The 23450-nt window shown below is 55.0% G+C and overlaps 1 protein-coding gene across 1 annotated transcript; it reads right to left on the bottom strand.

Annotated features, from left to right (window-relative positions):
* Nucleotides 1–1562: 1562 nt before the first annotated feature.
* SYT12 (synaptotagmin 12) lies at nucleotides 1563–23105 on the bottom strand. Its single transcript, XM_068555403.1, has 8 exons — nucleotides 23030–23105; nucleotides 17397–17453; nucleotides 12500–12693; nucleotides 8805–9197; nucleotides 5969–6184; nucleotides 5155–5275; nucleotides 4171–4304; nucleotides 1563–2776 (listed from the first exon to the last, which is right to left on the bottom strand). The coding sequence occupies exons 2-8, from the start codon at nucleotides 17428–17430 to the stop codon at nucleotides 2603–2605; spliced, it is 1266 nt and encodes a 421-aa protein (XP_068411504.1). The 5' UTR covers nucleotides 17431–17453; nucleotides 23030–23105; the 3' UTR covers nucleotides 1563–2602.
* Nucleotides 23106–23450: the final 345 nt, after the last annotated feature.

Raw genomic sequence — 23450 nt, 5'->3', positions numbered from 1 at the left:
GAGCTCAGGAGCCAGACAGCTTGAGCTCAAATCCCAGCTCTGAGATGCTCTGGCTGTGTGATCTTGGGCTAGTTACCTAGCCTCTCTGAGTTTCAGTTTCTACAGCTGCAAAAAAGGAGCCAACTACAGACCTACCTCTACGTCTGCAGGGTTGCAGGCCAGGCAGCAGTACTCACTGAACTCACATGGCCCGTCTCCCCTCCAAGCCTTTCCCCGGGCTCCCTTCTCCCCATCCTCCCCAACTTTAGCAAAGTTAATGCATTGGCCAAATTTTTGTCCACTCCTGCCCTTTTCTACATGCTGTTCCCACAACCAGGAAGGCTTTTTTGGTCTTACCCCCCTTTTCTGGCCTTATCCCTCTTGCCCTGAAGACAGCTCAGCGACACCACTGGGCAGCCTTCCTTGATATTCCCCTCTGCATTCTCCCTGCCAGGCTGGCTCGGGGCCGCTTCTCAGAGCTTCCCCAGCAGCCTCATGGCACTGGTCCTTGTGATGGTCTCCCCAACCAGACAGGGCCCTCCTGCTCCTCCGGGCGCCCAGCAGCAGGGGAAGGCGTGCTCACAGCAACCCGCACCGAGGCCCGAGGCCCTGATTTCTGGAGACAAAGGTGATTTGGGGCGAGCAGGGCTCCCCGGAAGCCCCCTCCCTCCTGCCCCAGCTTTATTTTGGTTCTAGAATTATTCCAGTCGGCATACTTGGTCCCCACCACGCCCATTCGGGTGCACAGTCAGCATTTCATGCATTTAGAGGGAGGGATGGAAGGGGAAGAGAAGGCAGGCGAGTAAATGGCCTGCACAGCAGAGCCACTGGGGTGGAAGAGCGGGGGCTCTCCCAGGCGGCAGGGGCCCGCCAACTGCGTGTCCCCGGGCTCTGGGCTGGCCTGGGCCATGCAGACCTCCTGGCGCTGGCCACACAGTGGACAGCCTGGCCTCGGGACCGGGCCACAGCTGTGTCAGGTGGGGAGAGCCACCACGCTGCCTCCGGTCCCGTGACCACCCTGGGCTCCCCAACATCACTGGGGGTTAATGGTTGGGCCTGGGCCTCAGTAGCCCACCAGGTCCAGAGGCAGCCAGCCTGAGGACCCACCTCTCACCTCCCCACCTCCCATCCCTGTAACCCGGCGGGGCCCCCACCCCTCAGCTACAAGGGGCGCACAGCTGCCTGCTTCTCTGGGGCTGCCTTCAGCGGCTTGGAGCTGCCTCAGTGACACCTAGAAGGCCATGCACACCTTCCCTCCAAGACTCCCGTGGGTGTGTAACAGCCCAGCCCTCGGCTTCTGGGCAGGACTCCTCTGGGGTGCCATTCGCACAAGCCCTCACCGTTGGGACCCCGCTGAAGCCACAACCTGCCGGCTTCTTCGCTTGCCCCAAAGCTCCCTCTCTGCCTTACAGGTTTCTCCTGAGGGCTCTCCCCCAATAAACCCCTTGCCTGCGAATCTCAGGGTCTGCTTCTGGAATCAGCCTTGGGCAGCTGGTGTCCTGGGGGTCTGAACCAGGCCCCTGGCATTCAAGCCTGCCCCCCCCCACTCCATCCTGACCCCCTCAACTTCCCCTCACGGTCACTGCTCAGGCCGCCCCTTCCTGCAAGGCCCAGCCCAAGGCTTCCTGCTCCACTGTGTCCTCCCAGGTGCCTGCTGCCCACAGAGGCCTCTCCCATGCCCCTTGGCAGTCTGTATTCTGCCGCCCCATTGCCCACCAGCCCCCCAAAGGCTGAGGCATCTCTCTTCCCCGCAGGGCCTGGCCTGGAGGGACACCAACAAACGCCGTGGAGCCAATGCCTGAACACAAGGACCTGGGTCTGGGGCTCTTTGGACCCCTGGGCCTTATAAGGGTGACAGTTGTATTTCATAGAGGATGACCCAGCGTCCCAGGTGGCCTGCGGGCCACTGATTGGCCTGGTCCCTCGGTCTCTCCTCCTGCCCAGAGAGAGGCCCTTGTGTCCATGGCAGTAGGGTGAGAACTGCATTTGTGACAGGGATGTTCTTACCCTGCCATGCTGCGGACGGGCCACTGGCCTGGGACACTCAGTTCTTTCCCTGCCCCTCACAGCATAGCTCCCATCTTGTCCCCCAGCTCCCCGGCCCCAGTGCCCTCCCCAGGTCTACGTGGAGGGGCCGCCATCCGCCAAGAGCAGATCACCAGGGCAAGGGGATCTTGTCTTCCCAACTCCTAGGGGCTGTGCCTTGTTCGTGTCACCCCAGCCTGTGCCTTGCACAGCACCTGGCCTCCAAGACTCATGGTCCTTGTGCATGGTCTCCCAGCAGGGATGGGATGTGGGGAGCTCTGAGAGGCCAAGGCCCCCCCAAGGCCAAGGGACAGGCCTGTTGGGGAGCTCAAAATGGGAGCACAGTGGGCCAATGCCTGGCTGCCCTCCCCGGGCCCTGGCCCAGCCACGGCTGGTCCTCAGTGGGAGACAACCCTGGGTCCCTAGACATCCAGCTGGGCCTGTTCCTCCACCGCAGCCTGGATAGAGGGACCAAGATGGCTCTTGGGAACTCCACCGGGGGACCCCAGCGTTCATGGTTCCAGCCAGACTACAGAGAAGGGTGTTGGAGCTGAGTTCATGCCGGGCTCCGGTGCCCACCCGGGCCCTGCGCTGGCTGCTAGTTTCGCCGGACAGGGTGCCACATGGACACGGGCCTGCGCAGCGTGGCCAGCATCTGGTTCCAGTGCGTGGTGCCCATGCCACTGGCCGACGGCCCGATGATAACGTGGCCCACGTTGTCCCCACGGCCATCACTGCTGCTCTCAGCTACCGTCACACGGAGAGACAGGTCCTGGGGAGGAAGTGACATGGGTGCTAGGGACCAGGGGCAGTGCCAGAGGTCCCCCATGACCCCCAGGCCCAGCGGGGTGCCAGGCACGGCCCCCTGAATCCTCACCTCTGACCTGTCTAACCTCACAGCCCAGATGCAAATGCTGGCCTCACCACTTCCTTGCTGCATGACCTTGGGCAGTGACTTGGGCTCTTCCTACCTCAGTTTCCCCATCTGTAAAATGGTGATAATCATAGTTCCCACCTATTCTGGGAACGAAATGAGTTAAAAGGCGTAAAGCACTTAGAACAGTGCCTGCACACAGTCAGAGCATTATAGATGTCTGTTGTTAATCCTGAGATAATCATATGTTGGACTCATAACAGGAAGGGAAAGAACTTGCTTGAGATCAAAGTGGTGAAGCTGAAACTGGAACCCAGCCTGACTTCTCTCCTTCCCCTCCCTGCCTCCCCCCTCCCCCCTCCCCCTCCCCTTCCCCCACCTCCAGTCCCAAGAAGCGTCTCGCCCTAGGAGGCTGTGGAGTAGGAGTAGTGGCACTATGAACACCCAGGGAAGCAGGGGACAGATGGGTGGACTGTCCCATGAGGGTGGCAAGGCAGGACCAACCAGGGATGCTGCGATGTTTGCCTGGATTACGAACACCCAGAGTGCGGCAGAGGTCTGGGCTTTCAAATTCAGACCGGGTATCCCAAGAGGGGAGATTAGGGCGTTTCTGTACAGCCCCAGGGCCAAGGGGCAAGTTTTGGCTCAAGGCACAAAAGGACTTTCTCACGTGGTCAGGAATGCCCAAGGATGGAAGGAGGGAGTGAGGGAAGGTAGTGAGCTCCCCATCCTCTGAGGTATGCAAGCCGGGCCACTTCTGTCGCCCAGGGCACATCCTCTGCAGTCCTCCCACCCTTGGCCTGTGATATCTGTGCTGGGAGAGGGTCTCCCTGGGGCACATCGCCTGCTGAAGGCCAGGGGGGTCTGGGGAGCTCCACAGGGCCTCTGTAGGCAGAACCTCGGGAGATTTAGGGCCCAGAGCTCTGGGCGTAGGGTCAGTCCTGGCTCATCCCTAGTCCTTTGCAGGTCCCTCCACCGGGAATTGTCTTCCCCCAGATCTCAGCTTAGCTACCCCCACCTGCAGAGGCCTCCCCTGACTGCCAAGGTCTGTCATGCTCTTAGTGGATGGGGATTGTCTGGAGACTTTCCTGCCTGTCCCTTGTGAGCGCCAAGGAAGCAGTGCCCGTGTCCCCAGCACCCACCAGAGGGCTGGTACCTAGTAGGTGCTCAATACATGCTTCTCGACTAGAAACGTGTTGCCTTAAGGCAAACCATCACCCCCTGCAGGAGCTCTGAGGAGCTAGATTGGAGGGGATAGAGGGGCCCCCACCCCCTGTGCCATCCCCCCTCACCTGGAGCACAATGGCTGGCACTGAGAAGATCATGGCTTCATTGAACACTGGGTTAGGGTCGTCCCTCTTCACAGCCGTCTTCTTTTTGCTCATCTTCCTCCCATCCTGCAGCAGGTACACCTTGACGAAGGGGTCTGTGGGCCGGGAGGGGGGTGGGGGTGAGAGCCAGTGCTACACTCACTTGGCATAGACCTGCCCAGTCACAGCGGCTCACCGGCCACTCTCTCCTGCAGTCCTGCCATCAGTCCTTTATTGCGTTCCTATTTTACAGATGAGAAAACTGAGGCTCACGCGCGAGTCAGGAGAAGAGCTGGGCTTTGGACTCAGGCAGCCAGCCCCCCAGCCCACACAAGTGCTCCCCTCACGTGAGGCTCTGGGGAGCTCAGCAGACCCACCACTTTTGATTCTATAAATGGCCCAAATGCAGATGTCAGCCCCGAGTCACCCGGCGCCCGCTCAGTGGAGCCTGACTCAAGGACATGCAGCTCTGGAATAACGAGTCGCTGTCTGCTCGTCACCTACCACCCACTGGGTGTCCTTGATGCACCTGCCTGGACCCGGGTCCCCCAGGCTCCTGCAGCCCTCAGTTTTCAGCCCTCAGTTTTCAGTTACTCGGGGCTGAGGCTCCTGCAGACCTGACGCATCAGGTCCTGCCTGGCACCCACACCATCTCGGTGGCCCTGGTCCCCGTTTGGGATCTGGGATGCAGTCCAGCCTCTGGGAAACGCCTACCTTGTTTTCATACCAGTGCCCCAGCCTCCTGCTCTCAGACTCCCATCCCTCCCCAACAGGGACTCCCTGCCAGCCTCCGTGGTTCCCATGTTTCCCCAGCTAGATTAATCTTCCCACTGTGCATGGCTCCTGAGCCCAGCCAAAGCCAGGGGTGGGGGGCCTGGCACTGTGCCCTACACCTGCTGATGCCTCCAGCTGGGCCACGGCTCCCACCTGCCACACGGTGGAGCCAGGCAGCCAGGAGGGCCTTACCCGCTGTGGTCTTGTCGTTGGTCCAGATGAGATTCTTGGCTTTCACCACGACCACTGTAAGGCGCTCGGCCGTCGGGAGGTAGCTGAGGGACAGCAGGATCTCGCCCACAGCGTCGGCGGCCTGGAGGACAGGTGGGTGACTCACAGGGCTTCTGCCCCCCAGACTTGAGGGGCCCAGGGAAAGGCAGAAGTTTCCTTCTCCACTGAGAAGTTGCTGCTCTTGGGGCCCCTTACACCAGGGCACCAGGCTGGTGGGATCGAGAAAGGGACCCCTCCCCCACTCCACGGCGCCATCCCTGCCTCGTACTGGGTATGGGTCCTGCCTTGGAAGGAAGGCCAGAGGTTGCCTGTCAAATGCAGCAACAAAATGCAGTTATGTTCCCTCATTCAAGACCAGAGAAAACATTCTCTGGTAGTAGCACTTACAGGTCCAGGTGGACCGGAGTTAGTAGATCATTTGCTTAAACATCAGTGATGCTGCCTGAGCACTGCTACATTTACGACAGTAAACTGCAGCTTGGCCTCTGTCTGACATAACTCACTTGAGGGCCAGAGGAGTACTTCCCTAACAGAAGCTCTACAGGCGTACAGCTTCTAAAGGTTTGGTGGTAGGAGCAGTAGAAGGGCTGTAAACAGTGATCAGGGTGCCTTTCATTTGCATGCAGTAAACTGAGTTTTCCTGAGTGTGGCTCAGCTCTTTCTCTAATCTCCTAAAGATGCTGGTGTTCAGGCTGTCGCGAGGACAGTGGATTCCCTCCTCTAAAGTGTACACGTATGACGCTGTCCTCAGGCACAGGCAGGTGGGCGGGCTTACCTTGTTCTGGTCCTGTAGGTAGAGCCAGCCGCCGAAGGGCTGCAGCGGGAGGTCAAGCACAGAAAGCTTCAGCTCCACCACCCCTGTGCTCACATTCCGCTCATCTTCATCGATGCCAAACACGGAAAACCGCAGGCTCTTCTCCTCCAGGGCTGCAGGGTCCAGGGGGATGGAGAACTTCTCGTCGAAGAAGATGGAGTAGGCGTTCCTCTGGATCTGCAGAGAGAAAGGGCAGTGGAAGGAGGTCCAAAGCTGGGGAGGAGGTGGCAGCCAGATGCCTGCGAGGCCATGGTAGGGAGTGAGCACTGGATGGGGAGTCTGGAGACCTGGGCTAGCGTCCTGGCTCTGTTGTCCCCACACTGCAATGCCAATCCTTCCTTTGGTGGCTCAGCCCTGATGATATAAAAGTCCCCTGTCCTCTTCTCAGTGGTGGCCAATCTAGTGGCCTGGCATTCGAAGCTTCCACAAGCTGACCCCAACTGATTCCCATCCTCAGTGCCCATGGGTCCACAGAACCCTTGCAATGTGCCGGCTGAGCTGGCCATCTTTCTTGCACGTGTTCAAGTCCAGCCCTGGGCCAGGCATGCAGCGAGTAGGGATAACTGTCTGTGAAGTTGAGAGTCGCTGATGTCCCATCCCGCGTGGGGCCTGGCCTAGGACTCTCTGAACGTTACGGGGTGGATGGACCGATGGAGTGACGAGGCAAGGCTGGGCAGGCTCTGTTTCTAAGCCTAGTTCTGCCTGGTGGGCGCCACTGGCCTCCTCCCAGGAAGCCGTGGGCAGGTCTTCTGGGAAGGTGCACTTGTGGGCACTGACCCCCCTTCCGTGGGGGGCTGCTTTGGTCACTGCCTGGCGATATTTTAAGAGAGGAGATCTCATCCCTGGCGCCTCGCCTGATGCCGGGGGGCTGCCCAACCTGGGGGCAGCCCCCCACTCACTGGGATTGGCTGGGCTGCGATGTTAAGAAGCCTGCATTCTTGGGGATGAATCTGTCGGCACCTCCAGGTGCCCCGAGCTGCGCTCTTCGGTCACTGTCTGGGCTGGAGAAGCCTCTTCTTACCTTGCGCCCTGGGAGCTACATCCCCTACCCAATCACCTGCTTGAGAACCAAGGGCAACCCTTCCTCCACGGGATAAAGCCCACCTCCTGGTCCTGACCCTGACATTCAGGCTTTTCATGATCTTTGGCCCTAAATTCCTTCCTCTGGCCATATCAGCCCCTTGACTGTCCCCTGCCCATAGGAGCACAGGCTCCCTGAAGATCCATTCTCTGCACGTTGCACTTTATGAGCACGTGGAGACCCCGGGGGTCGAGGCCTGGATCTCCTGCTCACTTGCTGGGGTTGTCGTGGGCAAAGCACTTTCCTGAGCCTCAGTTTCCTCATCTGTAAGATGCCCTCAATCCATCCCCCATCACTGGGGCTAATGAGAGGGTCGCGGATGTGTTGGGCTCTGGGAACCAGGTTCTCAGCATACATCAGGCCGTGGTGGCTGCTGTCAACGAGCCGCCTCAAGGGATGTGTCCAGGACCGCCCAGGTCCTCCAGGCAGCTGAGGCCACGGGCAGCGTGGATCTGGGCTCAACAGGAGCACTTCATGGTCCTGAGAGACGACAGTCCATTGAGCGCTCACCAAGGACTGGGCTAAGGACTTTGCATTTCCTGAAGCGCTGTGATGCTCACTTGACAGATGGGAAAACTGAGTCACAGAGAGCTTAAGTGACTCACCCAAGGTCACACTTCTAGGAAGGAGGGAACCAGGATCTGAACCCAGGCAGTCAGGCTCCAGGGTCCTGCTCCTAACCACCCACTGGACTGCCTCTCTGAAGCTGGCCTCCCGTTCTCGGCCCTACATACGCCCTGGTGGTTGGTTCTAGACCCTCCTAGAGAGAGGGGGGCGGGGTGGGGCCAGAGAGGAATGACAGTCTCCACCTCTGAGGAGCAGCCACTTTTCAGCACAGGAAACAGGACTGGACACGGGTGGGTCTCTGAGGAGCCAGAGGCACTTGACCTCAGGATCCTCCTGCTCTGGTCAGAGCCCGTGCTGGGCTGACCTCGCCCGCTGGTGCTGGGCAGCAGGGTGTCTCACGTAGACCTCTCTCTCTCTCAGCAAGGGGAGCGGATCGTGGAGGGGTATCCTGGGGGGGTGTGCTGGGTCCCTCTCCTTGCCCCTCCCGGCTTATTCTGCACCCTCCCCCCTGCTTTCGGCCCCAGGGGCTGACCTCCATGGGCTGCATCAACAGGCTCCCTAGGCCTCTGGCTTCCGGTGGGGTCAGCCAGTAGGGGTCACTGGAGGGAAACCAGAGGTTGGAGGGAGGTCGGGGTGCTTGGGTCCCTCCAGGTCCTTCTCTGCAGGATCGCTACGAGCAGACGGGCACAGCGCCTATCAAGGTGGCCCTCTGCACACACTGGTCTCTAGGTAACCTCGCGTTCCCCTCATCCCCTCAGGCCAGGGTACCATGCCATCCCTGAGGTCGCCCCACACACGGCATTATAACAGTCCTGTTATTAAGCTCTCCCCAAATTAGCCAACATGAGCTTGTCATCCCTTCCCTGCCAGGACCCCAAGTTGACACAATTGACAACTGACAATTACCACACACTGGATTCACGTGGCAGGACTGCTGAGAACTGCACACCACGGGAGCCGGCAGGTGGAGCCCCAAACTCCCAGTTCTGTCCTCCCCATAGCCAGCACCTTCCGCTCTGGGATCAGCATCCAAATCTGCTCTCTAGCGCCCTCCTCAGATTCTGCCTGGCCCTGCACCCCTGCCTGCCTGGGCAGGACTCGTGAGAGCCCGGGGCACACGGCTGCCCCGCCCTCCCAGCCCCCACTTACCCGGGAAATGCCCACGATCTGCTCGTCCGGCAGCAGGCTGACGCGCATGAAGCAGGACTCGAAGCTGGCTTCCTCCCGCTCCAGGAGGTCCTTGCCCTGCAGCACAGCCACGTGGAGGGTGTGGGAGGCGGCATCGTAGTCCATGCTCACCTCCACCTGGCCCAGCGTGAAGTCCTGCCCGAAGGTGTTGCTCACGGAGGAGATGGAGCTCAGGGAGTCGGCCGACTGGGATTTTCGGAGGGCCCCGTAGGGGGCCAGGTCCAGCTCACGGCCCATCAGCTCCAGGGGTCCCAGCTCGCTGATGCTCTCAAAGGTGTCCTCAATGCTGAGGCTGCCTTTGCAACTGGGTGGCCCCCTAGTGCTGGTCCGCTGGGCATTCCAGGCAGGCACTCTCTGGGGGTGAGAAAAAGGGACATGGGAGCATCGGAAGGGCGATAGGCATGGTCTTGAAGAGACAGCAAAGAGATACGGTAAGCCCTGTTCATGCAAGGCACCTCCAAGTTCCCCTTTCGCAAAAACAGGGCATACCTTAGGAAGGTCCGTCTTTATTGTTATTTCATGTCAGTTTTCTCTCCCTAACCAGGAGGTAAGAGAGCTTTTTCTCAAAATGTTTATTTATATGGACTGAGTTTCATACATAAAGATGTTCACTGCAGTGACGTTTATAAAAAGGAAAAATAGTTAGCAATCTAAGCGTCCAGCAGAAGGGGAATGGGTAAGCAAACTAGAGTACAGATACTCAATACATGACAGAGCAGCCTCAAAGGAAGTTTACAAAAATGTCTACCACATGAGAAAGTTTTCATGTTGGATAACACTAACTCTAATATTCAAATTTTTCTTTTCTCTCAATTGACCTTGGGATTTGAGAAAACAAAACCTTTGTACAGTAAGCATCTCCCATGTTGGTACATAGTCTTCATTACCATAATTTTTTTTTTTTAAACATCTTTATTGAAGTATAATTGCCTTACAATGGTGTGTTAGCTTCTGCTTTATAACAAAGTGAATCAGTTATACATATACAATATGTTCCCATTTCTCTTCCCTCTTGCATCTCCCTCCCTCCCACCCTCCCCATCCCACCCCTCTAGGTGGTCACAAAGCACCGAGCTGATCTCCCTGTGCTATGCGGCTGCTTCCCACTAGTTATCTATTTTACATTTGGTAGTGTATATATGTCCATGACACTCTCTTACCCTGTCACATCTCACCCCACCCCCTCCCCATATCCTCAAGTCCATTCTCTAGTGGGTCTGTGTCTTTATTCCCGTCTTGCCACTAGGTTCTTCATGGCCTTTTTTTTTTTTTTTTTCCTTAGATTCCGTATATATGTGTTAGCATACTGTATTTGTTTTTCTCTTTCTGACTTACTTCACTCTGTATGACAGACTCTAACTCCATCCACCTCATTACAAATACCTCCATTTCATTTCTTTTTATGGCTGAGTAATATTCCATTGTATATATGTGCCACATCTTCTTTATCCATTCATCTGTCGATGGACATTTAGGTTGCTTCCATGTCCTGGCTATTGTAAATAGAGCTGCAATGAACATTTTGGTACATGACTCTTTTTGACCTATGGTTTTCTCAGGGTATATGCCCAGTATTGGGATTGCTGGGTCGTATGGTAGTTCTATTTGTAGTTTTTTCAGGAACCTCCATACTGTTCTCCATAGTGGCTGTATCAATTTACATTCCCACCAACAGTGCAAGAGTGTTCCCTTTCCTCCACACCCTCTCCAGCATTTATTGTTTCTAGATTTTTTGATGATGGCCATTCTGACCGGTGTGAGATGATATCTCATTGTAGTTTTGATTTGCATTTCTCTAATGATTAATGATGTTGAGCATTCTTTCATGTGTCTGTAGGCCATCTGTATATCTTCTTTGGAGAAATGTCTATTTAGGTCTTCTGCCCATTTTTGGATTGGGTTGTTGGTTTTTTTGTTATTGAGCTGCATGAGCTGCTTGTAAATCTTGGAGATTAATCCTTTGTCAGTTGCTTCATTTGCAAATATTTTCTCCCATTCTGATGGTTGTCTTTTGGTCTTGTTTATGGTTTCCTTTGCTGTGCAAAAGCTTTTAAGTTTCATTAGGTCCCATTTGTTTATTTGTGTTCTTATTTCCTACCATAATTTTTAATGGTCCCTTAATTTGCCATTGAGCGGATCGCCATAGTTTATTTTACCATTCCCCTACTGTTGGACATTTATATTTTTTTTTCACAAATATAAACAATGCAGCATTGCATAGCTTTCTTTTTTTTTTTTTGGCCACGCTGTGCGGCGTGTGGTATCCTAGCTCCCTAACTAGGGAACGAACCTGTGCTCCCTGCAGTGGAAGTGCAGAGTCTTAACCGCTGGACCGCCAGGTAAGTTCCTTGAATAGCTTTCTTAAAATCTTGACTTAGAGGACATAGTCCTTTTTTTTTTTTAATCTATTTTATTTATTTTTTATTTTTGGCTGTGTTGGGTCTTCGTTGCTGCACGCGGGCTTTTCTCTAGTTGCTGCGAGTGGGGGCTACTCTTCGTTGTGGTGCGCCGGCTTCTCATTGCGGTGACCTCTCTTGTTGTGGAGCACGGGCTTTAGGCACATGGCTTCAGTCGTTGTGGCATGTGGGCTCAGTAGTTGTGGCTTTCGGGCTCTAGAGCACAGGCAGTAGTTATGACGCACAGGCTTAGTTGTTCCGCGGCACATGTGATCTTCCCAGACCAGCGATCGAACCCGTGTCCCCTGCATTGGCAGGCGGATTCTTAACCACTGTGCCACCAGGGAAGTCCCGAGGACATAGTTCTTTTGAAAGTTTTTGATACATGTTTCCAAAATGCTCTTTGGAAAAGTTGTTGCAATTTACAGTGTCTCCAACTGAGTGAGAGATAATTCCTTCCAAAACCCCAAATGAGCGAGCATGTGGGACCTTTATCTGGTAACAGATTCTGGCTGTGCTCTCTGGAACTCTACATGATGTTAGAAAAATTCTCTGCCAGTGTTAAGTGATGAAGCGTTTAGCAATATATAGAGAGCCCTAAAAATGTTTATACTCCCTGATACAGTAACTTCACATCTGGGCATTCATTCAAAGTATGTAATCCCAAATGAAGACAAAGTTTTACATGTAAACCATTTACTGCATTATTTATAGTGGCATTTAGTAAATCATGGCACATACATAAAAAGGAATCTTAGGCAGCCATTAAAATAATGTTTACAATCAACAATATGAGAAAGTGCTTCAGTTTTAAGTGAGATGAAAAGGGTAGGGTATAAAATTCTATGTAGAAATGACACCCATTGTGTAAAAACTATGCATGGAAAAAAGACCGGGGGGAGGGGCCTAGATTTAAAATATTGGAAAGAAATAAATCAAAATGTTAATAGTTAGAAGACAATTCACAGTTGCTTGCCTCTGGGTGGTGGCATTTGGGGAGGTTTTTCTTATTTTTATTTTCCTGTATTTTTCACAGGATGGTGTTTTAGCTTGAAAGCATTCATTCATTCGCCAAGTAGTCATGGATTACCTAGCACTGGGCTATGTTGGAGATGTGGGGGAGGACAAGGGTCCCTGTTCACAGGAGGAAATTAACCAGGAGGGAGTGAGGGGGGAGGGAGTGGGGGCCAGTCCTGAGAGTGGACGGTTGGGGCGTGGGGTGTACAGTCCACTGTGCACCCACGAGAACAGAAGCCTCACCTTCTGCCGGGCCTCTGCGTAGTTCTCACCATACTTCTGCTGAAGGTACCTGTAGTCGTAGTTTGGGAACGGGGAGGGGCTGGGGAAGCTCCCCGACGTCCAGAGCTTCCACAGGCTCACAGCTGCAATTCCCAGCAGTGCCAGGGCCCCGGCAGCATAGACACCCACTTCCCAGTCCGGGGGGCTCTTGATGACTGCAAGGCAAGAGCAGAGCAGTCTCTCGTTAATGGTCACTAGGAACCCTCAGTTGTTACACATTCCCACCCAGAGAGCCTGTAGTTCAGCACTGACTTGCTTATTCATTGAAAAAATATTTATTGAGTGTCTACGATGTCAGGTTCTGTGCTGGGTGCTGGGGATCCAGTGTTGAACAAGCTATACACCCTCTGATATCTGCTTTTAGCTCCTTTCCACAAAAACATACATTACTATCAGGAGCGACACTTGGGTAGAGCAGATGAAGAGCTGTGAACAATGGTTAAATATTCCTTAGGCTTTAAACAGATAGGGTTTTTTTTTTTTAATTTATTTTATTTTTGGCTGCACTGGGTCTTTGTTGCTGCACGGGGGCTTTTCTCTAGTTGCAGCGAGCAGGGGCTACTCTTCGTTGCGGTGCGCAGGCTTCTCATTGTGGTGGCTTCTCTTGTTGCAGAGCACGGGCTCTAGGCACACGGGCTCAGTAGTTGTGGCTCACGGGCTTAGTTGCTCTGCGGCATGTGGGATCTTCCCGGACTAGGGCTCGAACCCATCCACCAGGATGGTCCCTTGCTTTGGCAGGCGGATTCTTAACCACTGTGCCACCAGGGAAGCCCCAGGTGGGGTTTTTCTTGCCTCTTTGAGTTCTCTCTACCTTCAGAGGACTCTGCTTCCAGATAATCAATGCAGCCTGTTGGGATCTGAGGAAAGTGGAAGGGAACTTGGGGGAGAAAACGAAATGACCCCCTTTTTGCCTCAAACCTCATCTAAAACAATCCAATGTCCATCAATTGATGAATGGGAAAATAAAATGTAGTACATCCATACAACGGAATATTATTCAGCAATAAAAAGGAATGAAATGATACATGTTATAACATGGATGAACCTTGAAAACATCAAGCTAAGTGAAAGAAGCCAGTGCCCCAAGACCATATGTTGTATGATTCTATTTCTATGAAATGTCCAAAAGAGGCAAATCTATACAGACAGAAAGTAGATTAGTGATTGTCAGGGGCTGCCAGGGGTTGGGGGGAGTAGGGGGAAATGTGGAGTATGGGGTTTATTTTTGGGGTGATGAATATATTCTAAAAGTTGATTGTGCTGATGGTTGCACAATATACTGAAGCCCACTGAATTGTACACTTTAAGTGAGTGAATTTATGGCATGTGAGTTTTATCTTGATAAAGCTGTTACCAAAAAACAAAAAACAAACAAACAAAAAACTCAGCCAGAAGTGAGAGGTGGCTGTAGGCCGGGCAGGGCTTGGGGACAAATCCAGATGCTCAAATGCGTTCTGTCCACTGATGTTTTAATAACCTCACTTATCTGAGCCTCACTGCCCCCAAACAGTAATTAACTACCCCCTCAACTGTGTTGGGTAAGTCCTCACCCAGCACAGAGCTTGGCCCACGGCAGAACCATAAATGTGAAGTCACTCTACTGGGAAACCTGGCCCTGCATTCCCAAAAGAAGCCAATGAGATAGTAGGATTCGTTTTGCAGAAGATCGCACTGTTGGCAAATATAATTATCTAAACCATTCTCAGTGTTGCCTCTAGACTCGATTCAAATGGGGAAACTGAGACACACAAGAACTTGCCCAAGGTCACAGAGCCAAGAAGGGGTGGCCCTGGGATCCTAACACCGGCAGCCAGACTCCAGAGCAAGCAGGGGTAAAAACCACTGCCCCACCCGGCCTCCAGCCAGCACGGTTCCCTAGCAGCAGGGCAGAGAGACGTGGGGAGGGTGTGTCAGGGGCGGAGATTTCTCATCACACAGCCACTGAGCACCTACTATGTGTGAGCACCCTGTGGAGCGGGTCAGCCCCAGGCCCAGCCCCTGTCCTTAATAAGTGGCTCATAGTCTAGGGGGTGGGGTGGGCAGATAAATAGACAAAAGAGTGATGGGGGTCGTGATGAGAACAGCCCAGGAGGGCTTCCCAAAGAGGGATGCCTAAGCTGGGATATGCAGGAGTAGCAGGAAGTGTGCCGGCCAAGGTGCCAGGGACCAGGAGTTTAGGGAAGGAAGAGGGGGGTGTGCAAAGCTCAGAGCGTTCAGAGCACCCAGTGAGAGAGAGGGAAGGGGGCATTTGGGGATGGAGGGGCCACTGCCCCTGCTCCCCAAAGCCTGCGTAGGGAGGAATCATCCAGCAGTGGGAGGCCCCAGCCGGGCCCTGCTCTGCTGAGCCCAGCCAGCTCCAGCCAGAATCTACAATACTCGTTCACCCCAGAGAAGGGCAGGGCCCAGCCTTCAGCCCTGGCATTTACGCAGCACTTAGCGCCCTACGAGTTCCCTACCTCCACTTTCTAGAGGAGAACTGAGGCTGATAGCAGTTAAAGAACACATCTATTGGGTTGGCCAAAAAGTTCGTTCGGGTTTTGGGGCCCAGCTGGACAAACCCGAACGAACTTTTTGGCCAACCCAATATTTATGGGCTCAAGGCCACAGTGGTGAGAAATGGAGAGCGTGGTGCAGGTGCCTTGGCTCCCTGAGGCCACCTCACCTCCCTGGCTCCAGTCTCCTCATCCAGAAAGAGGAGATGACACCAGAAACATCCCCATCCAGTGGTTCTACCCCAAAGGAATTGATTCTAAGGGAAAAATCCCAACAAGTTTTATGTCTGGAGTGAGTCATCGAGTCTGTATTTATAACAGCAGAAATCTGGAAACAGCCTGAAGGTCCGAGCAAGGGTGCCGGTGGTGCTGTCTCAGGAGGGGCTGTCACTGGGCTTTGAGAATGACAGTTGAGGTCATCAGGATGTCACTGTGGCAATACAGAGAATCATTCCAGGCATTGTTAAGAGGGAAAAAAAAAAACAAACCAATCTCCAACATGGTATAAGCACATGATTTTGATGTAAAAATCACGCAGCGTATGGGCAAGGGCTGGGCGGACCAGGGAGGGATGGGAAGAGCCAGAGATGCGGATGGAGGGACAGCGAGCAAACCTGTTTACTCCTGACTCTGTTGCGAGAATGTAATTTGTAGGATAAATAAAACCACAACAAAGAGCTACCAGAGCCCAGGGCCAAGACCTGGCCAGGCTCTCAGGAAGCCCTGGGAGTCTGGCGAATAGGGGATGGGATGGGAACGTACCTGGTGCCTGGAGAGTGAAGTGCATGTGCGGGGGGCTCCCACCTAGACACACACACAGCCCCAGCCAGCTCACAGGGCCTTGGGTGCTGCCAGGGGGCGGGCCAGGGCCCGGGCACAGAGTGCACATAGGCGATGGGCACAGCAAAGTGGCAAAGCAGCGCCAGGCTCCCCTGAGAGTGAGGATCCGGGGGCTGAGGGCCTGAAGCCAGCACCCTGGCTGGCATAAAAGGGGGGCAGGGCCAGGGGCACGAAAGGAAAAACCCCAGCAAGCTGACATGAAATGGTGACAGTTAATGCTCATTTATTTACTCATTTTATTGCGTACCAGCCTCTGGAAGGTATGAGAAGAATTCCCCAGGGAAGTGAGGTCTGAGCTGAGACCAGAAATGAGGAAGGAGGAATCTTAGTAATAATCGTTCCCTTACTATTTTCTATTCGCCAGGCTCTGTTCCAAACGCTTCATGTATACTAACCCACTGAGTCCTCAGAACCACCCTATGAGGAAGGTTCTATTATTATCCCCATTTTACAGACAATGAAGCTGAGAGATAGAGGAGCTATTCACTGCCAGACAATCTGGCTCCAGATCTGTGCTCAAAATCTCCACACCAGTCTCAAGGCCTTAGCCAGGCAGAGGCAGTAAGCACCCCAGGGGAAGGGAACAGCATGTTCAAAGGCCCAGAGGTCGGGGAGAGCTGTGTTCACACTGTTAGGCACTTCACACGCGTTAGCTCGTTGAATCTTCCCAGCAGTCCCTGAGGCAGGCCGCATTGCCCCCATTTTACAGATGAGTAAATGGAGGCTCAGAGAGGTTTCAACATTTACTGATGGCCACGCCAGGGCCTGGACCAAGACCTGTGAGCCTGCAGGTGAAAAGTGAAAATTCCTGGCTGGGAGTTGGGAAAGGTGGTTCCCCCTTGTACGTCCTTCAGCTCAGCCCTGGGCTGGCTGGGGTCTGAGCTAGGGGAGGAGCTGGAGTGATGGGGAGCACCGGCCTGGGAGTCAGGAGACCTGGGTCCATGTCCTGACCCTGTTACTTACTTAGTCACTCTCCCTTTCCTTTGCTGAGCCTGCCTTCTCCCATCTGTAAATGGGGAGGGGAACATAAGGAGAAAAGGTGGCGAGTGTACTTCAGTTCTGACACCATCCATCGTCAGCTGGAGTGTGTCTGGTGTCTTGAGGCCGGTCCCAAGCTCAGTGCCTGCAGGGGCACACACGAGGAGAAGGTGGGAGCTGCCATCCCTGGACTGGGCGACCTCTGAGTTTAATGTCCTGTGGCTCTAACATCGACCTTCCTGGGTTTCCTCGCCTTTGGCTCCAGGAATGGCCCCAGGGGAGTGGATTCTGCATGACAGGCTCGACCTTAGGGAGCAGCAGCACATGGGCCTCCTGGGGGATTCCCTCAGGTCCTTCCACTGGAGCAGAAAGACGAAGAGACCTCAGACTGGCCCCAACCTGGCGTCCCCAAGGCTGTGTGATCTTGGGCAACTCACTGACAGTCCTTACCAGTAAAACAGGGCCGTTACTGGTGTCCCACTGACATCCCCCACCCCAGGCCCGGTGGGAGGGTCCTGTGAGATGGCACGTTTGCCGCGGGGACTCACCGCTCAGGTGGTATTCTGCCACGTCCACGGCCATGACGCCCGCCGCAGGGGCTGAGACTGGAAGGGAGAGGAGAGTCAGTGGAGAGGGCTTCAGAGAGTCATCAACCCCCCACTACGGCCCAGGTGCCCACCATCCAGCTCACACTCAGGTGGAGGGGGCCTGGGCAAAAGTAGTGTTTCTTTTATTCTTTCATTTTTATTTTTTGGCCGTGCTGCGTGGCATGCAGGATCTTAGTTCCCCGACCAAGGATCGAACCTGGGCCCTCGGCAGTGGAAGTGTGGAGTCCTAACCACTGGACCGTCAGGGAAGTCCCTAAAATAGCATTTTTAAAAAATGGTGTTTAAAGCTCTTTTCAAGCACTCTGAGACCTCATTTCAGGATTGCCAAACGCAAAAACACAAGACACCCAGTGAAACGTGAAATTTCGGATTAGTTTTTAGTAGAAGTATGTCCAAATATTGCATGGGACATGCTTATATTAAAATATTATTCACTGTTTATCTGAAGCTCAAAAGTTGCTGGCGTCCCGTATTTGTATTTGCTAAATCTGGCAACCCTGCTTCACTTCCGTCCTCCCAACAACAGGCTGACCAGCAGTGACTCTGTTACTCCTTAGAGCTGCCCCTCAGGGTGTTCCCTAAGGCTGACTTCAAATGCTTTTGTTTAAATTGGACCCGAAATGCTGCATTTCTACAATATTCTATTATCAGTTCTTTCTCTGCTTGGGATGGTTTCCTCCCCACCCTCCCCTCCCAAGTTTTATGAACCACTGACGGTTTGAGAGGTTTGAAGGTTTAAGTTGTTCTAGAAAGGTCTAGAAGCTCATACAAGCCATTACCTGCCCAGGCAACTGCTTATGGTTTTATTATTGTTGCTAAGAAGTAAACTGGCTCCCAGACATGTTCTAAATGGGGCGGGGGGTTGAAAAAGGGAGGCTAGGCTGAGCTGTATGGACCTCAGCTCAAGGGGCACGGAGGACAGGATGGCCCCCACCCTAACCTCTGCGTTCCCTCGTGGTTCAGAGAGGTGGTTATAAACAGGTAAGATGGGGTACACGGGGCGGTGGCGGGGGGAGACCTGAAGGGTGTCCGTCCATCCAAGGGCAACTGCTTTTCTGTTCCCACGGGAATGCCAATCCAGCCTGGCTGGATCTTCTGAAAAGCCAGATACCGGTATTTTTTAACGTGCAGTTTCTTGATTTTTAAATGTTGCAACCAACTCACAAAAAATGTAAACACTACTGGGTAGAGAGGAAAAGGGTCCTGGGTGGTGGCTAGCCCGTTTGCAACTCCTCGAAGGATTGTGTGGGCTCCCTTTGGGACTGGGGTCAAATCAGGGGGTGAGCATTTTCTAGAATCCTGGGGTTCTCCCCAGTTTGTAGCTCTGGAGTCAAGAAGCTGGGGTGCCTTGATCCAGACAGGGTTATCCAGCACATGTGGGAGTGCCGTAGGTCCCAGGATAGGAGGCCTCGAGAAGCAGGGCGGAACAGGGCCCTGGGGCAAAGCCCTGCCACGTGCACAGACAGCTCCTTGCTCCCAGCTCCCCTGATGATGCCCCCACTCCCACAGTGAGGTGTGGGTTGTCATGGTGATGGGAGGGAGGCGCTAACCTGGAACGGCTTCACCCATGCCAATTCAAGTGGAAGCTCATTGCTGGGACCTGGGCTGGAGATCATGATAAGGACCTTGCTGAGCACCCCTTACACCCAAGCCCTAAGCACTTTGCCTGTATATTACCTCATATATTACCTACCGCAAACAGCCCCTGGAGGTAGGTGGTATTACTATCTCTGGTTGGCAGAAGAGAGTCATGAGGCAAGGAGGTAAAGTCATTTGCCCCAGGCTACACAGCTAAGAAACTGTTCAACCCATGCCATGTGGTTCCACGCTCCCTAACCCCTGTGCCTTACTGCAGGGGGGGCATATGGTTTCAAAAGTTGCCTGAGAACCCGCAGGCCAAATTAAGCACTGTGTACAAGCCCAAGGTGGCCCTACTTCGTGGCAGAAGGGAGTCTGGATCCACCAAAACACACATGTTAACATGAACACACATGTCCCAGTCTGCCTCTGCCTTGCTGGGAATCTGATCATGCCATCGGCTTTCTTTCCTGCTTCCCTGGCACAGGCTGACTTCCTGCACGGGGACAGCCCATGCCAGCAGCACACTAGAGTGGGTGGGCTGGGTACACCCCTGCGGCAAGTTCCTGTGGTTGGGGACAGAACCCCGTATCTGCTGTATCAGACCTCTGGCTGTCGAGGGGCCCCCATCTCTCCAAAGCTGGTCCACCTCAGACCCCAGACTCCCACACTGCCCACCTTTCCCCCTCCCCTCATCACAACACCCTGGGAGCTGTGCTTTCAGTGAAGGTGTGAATGACTCTAGGCTCACCCAGGCCAGAAGGTCCCGCAGATGTGCCCTGGGAACGGGAGAAGCCAAAGCACATCTGCCTGAGAGGAGGGAAGAGAGAACCTGGGGGAGACGTCGTCGAGGTTCCTGGGATGGGGCGGCAGCCTGAGCATAGCTCTGAACCCCAGATCTGCGCCCTCTGTAAAATGGGGCTTATGATGGGCTTATCAGGGTGTCAGGAGGGAGGAATGAGAAGTAAGTGCAGTGGGGCTTGGCAAATCTTAGCTGCTGTGCTTACTCGCCTGGCAATGGTCCAAAAGGCCCCTGAACCCCTACTTTGAGCAGTGGAATTGTGTGGGCAGCGCTGCCGGCCTGCAGATGTGTTATATTTGTCTTAAAGTGAGTTACCAACATTTAAAAATTGGGAAATTTCCCATTAAAAAATGGATTTCTTAAAAAAAAAAAAAGAATAGATTTCCAGCTTCCTGTTAAAAGTAAGATTTGGGAACAGTGGGTCTGTATACCCTGCCCCCCCCCTCCCCCAAATAGCCAGAGCTGGAGCTGAGTAGGCTCCGTCCCTCAGATGGGGGATCTGCTCTTCCGGCCTGGCACCTCCTACCCTTCCATTCACTTCCAGAACCTGCTGGCCCCTGGAAGCATCTCTGTTCATGAGCCTGGTAAGCAGGCTTTTGGATGAGCTAGGGGAGGTTCAGAAAGGTTAAGTGACTTGCCCAAAGCCGCACAGCCAGCAGTGGTGGAGCTGGGCCTGCCAGCTGGGCCTGCCACCCCATCCAGCGCCTCTTCTATTAGCAGCCACAGCCCCTGTGCGAAGGACTTCACGTACGTCTTCCCCATGGCCTCGCCCAAGAACCCTAGGGGGCAAATCCTGTTATTATCCCCACTCCACAGAGGAGGAAAGTGAGGCTCGGGGAAGGGCAGTGAATTTGCCCAGGGTCACCCAGCCAGTAAGCGGAGAGCTGAGACCGAGCCAGATCTGGCTCTGCAGCAAGCGCCCTCCTTAATGGCTTTACTTACTATCCCTGAGACCCCCTGACTCCATCTCACCCACTACTGACAACCTCAGCAGACTCCCACTGGCAGCCTGGAGGTGTGCCAGGTAGAGGGGCTGCGGCTTCAGCTGGGAGCAGGATGCTGACGAGGCACATCCGAGGCCAGGGCAGCCTCTGACCAGAGCTTCCCTGCATTTCTGACACACAGGAAATGGGGCACAGCAGCGGTGGGTCAGAGCTGCCCCAAACCTTCATCCGAGCCCCTTCCTGGCACCCTTCCTCACTCCATCTATTCATTCTGGCCCCAAACCCCCAAACCCTAAATTGCATGGCACTTGCTCATTGAAAACAACTCTGGGTTCAGATGCTGGCTTAACCATACCTACCCGGCAATACCTACCTATTGCTGTAAGAATTAGACATAATTCATGCTAAATGCCTAGCGTAGTGCCTGGCTCGTAGTGTGAACACGATACAGACCTGATGACTGAATGGATAAACGGATCCCCCTTTTACAGATTAGGAAGCCGGGGATGGAGTCACTCGGCATATGAGTAGCAACAATGGGATTGACTCCAAGGTACAATGGATCTGGGCCTGGGCTCTTGGCCACCATGCCACCTCCTGACCAGGCCTTTACGGGGTGGAGATGGGTGGGAAGAACTGCCACGGGCCTTACTGGAATCTGACCACAGTCGAGGCCTCCTCCTGGGCTTATCAAGAAATGGCTTTCCAGGAATTTGGTGCCTCTGCGGGGGAGAGGGTCCCCATGTCTCTGCTCCCCCTCACCCCATTTCCTTGCTTAGTGTCCCCATGTCACATCTCTGGCTAGCAAGGTTTTGGCTCCCCCTACCCTCACCCTGAGGCCAGCAGGTAATGGGAAGGATCACGGGGTGGTACAGAGGAGCCCTCGACCTTCCAGGCTAGGAGCCTCTTTAGGAGCTTTAGGTTTGAGATCCTTTTCAAGTGCTCCCACTTTCTGGAATAACCACATCCTGCTACCATCCCCCCAAAAGCCCACAAAAACCACAGCACAGACTGGCGAGGATGGTGGTAGCTGGCATTAACTGGGCACCTACTATGTGCTGAGCACTGTACAAAGGACTCGCCAGGTGTTATTTCGGCAAATCCTCCCTGCTGCTCACTGAGGGGGCTGATACTCTTCCCATTGTCCTGGTAAGAAAACTGAGGTGCAGGAAAACACTTGCCCATAGTCACCGGAGCTGACAGGAGGCAGAGTCCAAGGTTGAATTCCAGGCTGGGAGCCCCCTCTCTCCCAAGCTGTTTGGAAAGGCTTCAGATTTCAGGGTGGGGAGGCCAGGGGCTTGGGTCCTGACCCTTCTCCAGACTGGCTGTGTTAATTTGGGTGAGTCTCCTGCCCTCTCTGAGCCTCAGTTTCCCCATTTCTAGTAGGATGCATAGCTCCTGCCGCTCTCCAAACCTGTCACCCACCCCCTGGCTCAGGGAAGAGGCTAACATTCCAGGGTGCAGGTTTCCCAGGCTCTTTGGGGGGGAGGGTGGCCTCACTGGCTGAGGAGGGGGCACCCAGTCCCTCTGCAGCCCATGAAAGAGAGGTCACTAGGAGGGCGTGCTCAGGGCTCCTCCACCCACAGGCCTGGCTCCAGGTCCCCATGTTTGGACCCAGTTCCCCCTTCTTCAGCCCAAATCTACAGCCCCAAGGCCCTGAGACGGGCAAGCTTCCTCTCCCAAAGAGCAGTGGCATCAAAGGTTGGCAGGGAGACCCTGGAAAGCTCCCCACCCAGGCTGGTGACACCAGACAGAGGCTGAGGATCCTCTTGGCCTCCCAGGGCTTCCTGGCAATGGGGTGCGACATGGGGCATTTCCTGAAAACCCAGCACCCATGCCGCGGTAACCCCCAGGATACATGGGGACCGGAGTGTGGGGGCTGACCCGGGAGCCGGAGCCGGGAAGAGGGTGTGAGGCGGGGCCGGGAAAGTGGGGACAATCAGGGCGCTGTGTGTGTGTGTGAGGGGCGTGCGTGCAGCGCGGGCGCCAGGGAGGCGTGTAAATGGCCGGGTGAGCCGCGTGTGTGCACACGCGGGGCGGGCGTGCGGGGCACGATGCGATACGCAGTGCATGGAGTGGCCGAGCCGGGGAAGGGCGCCCGGCATGCGCTGTGCCGGGCTTGCGTGTGCAAGCGCGGCGCGGGTGTGCGATCCGCGCGGGTGTGCAGACGAGCGGGGAGCTTGGAGCCCGGGGGTCCCCGGCGCTGGGAAGGGGCACTGCGTGCATCTGCGCGAAGGGCGCGTACTCACCCCGGCTCCGCGGAGGGGCCGCCGCTCCCGCTCCGGCTCCGGCTTGGGCTCCGGCTTGGGCTCCCGGCTCCCGGCCGGCCTCCCGCAGCGCGCACGCACCGGCGCCAAGCCCGGCCGTCGCCGGCGGAGCCACGCCTGTAGTGTGTCCCCGCGCCCGCCTGGGAGGAGCGCGGCGCGGGCCGGGGGCTCGGCCGGGCCGGGGCGGCAGTCGCGAGCTGCGCCGCAGTCCGGGCACGCTCCCAGGAGCCCGCCGCGCGCTCCCTCACGCTCGCCCGCCCGCTCCCTCTTTAAAGTGACAAACCCGAGCGCTCTCTCCGCTCCCGGGAGTTACACGGCGCTTCCGGGGTGTGAGCCGAGGATCCCCAAGCGCTCCCCAGATCCCAGGGGGGTCGTCCGAGGCAGAAGCCAGCCCCTCACTCCC

This window comes from Eschrichtius robustus, chromosome 11, assembly GCF_028021215.1.
Source record: "Eschrichtius robustus isolate mEscRob2 chromosome 11, mEscRob2.pri, whole genome shotgun sequence".
Taxonomy (NCBI): Eukaryota; Metazoa; Chordata; class Mammalia; order Artiodactyla; family Eschrichtiidae; genus Eschrichtius; species Eschrichtius robustus.
This window is presented reverse-complemented; position numbering and strand designations above follow the sequence as displayed.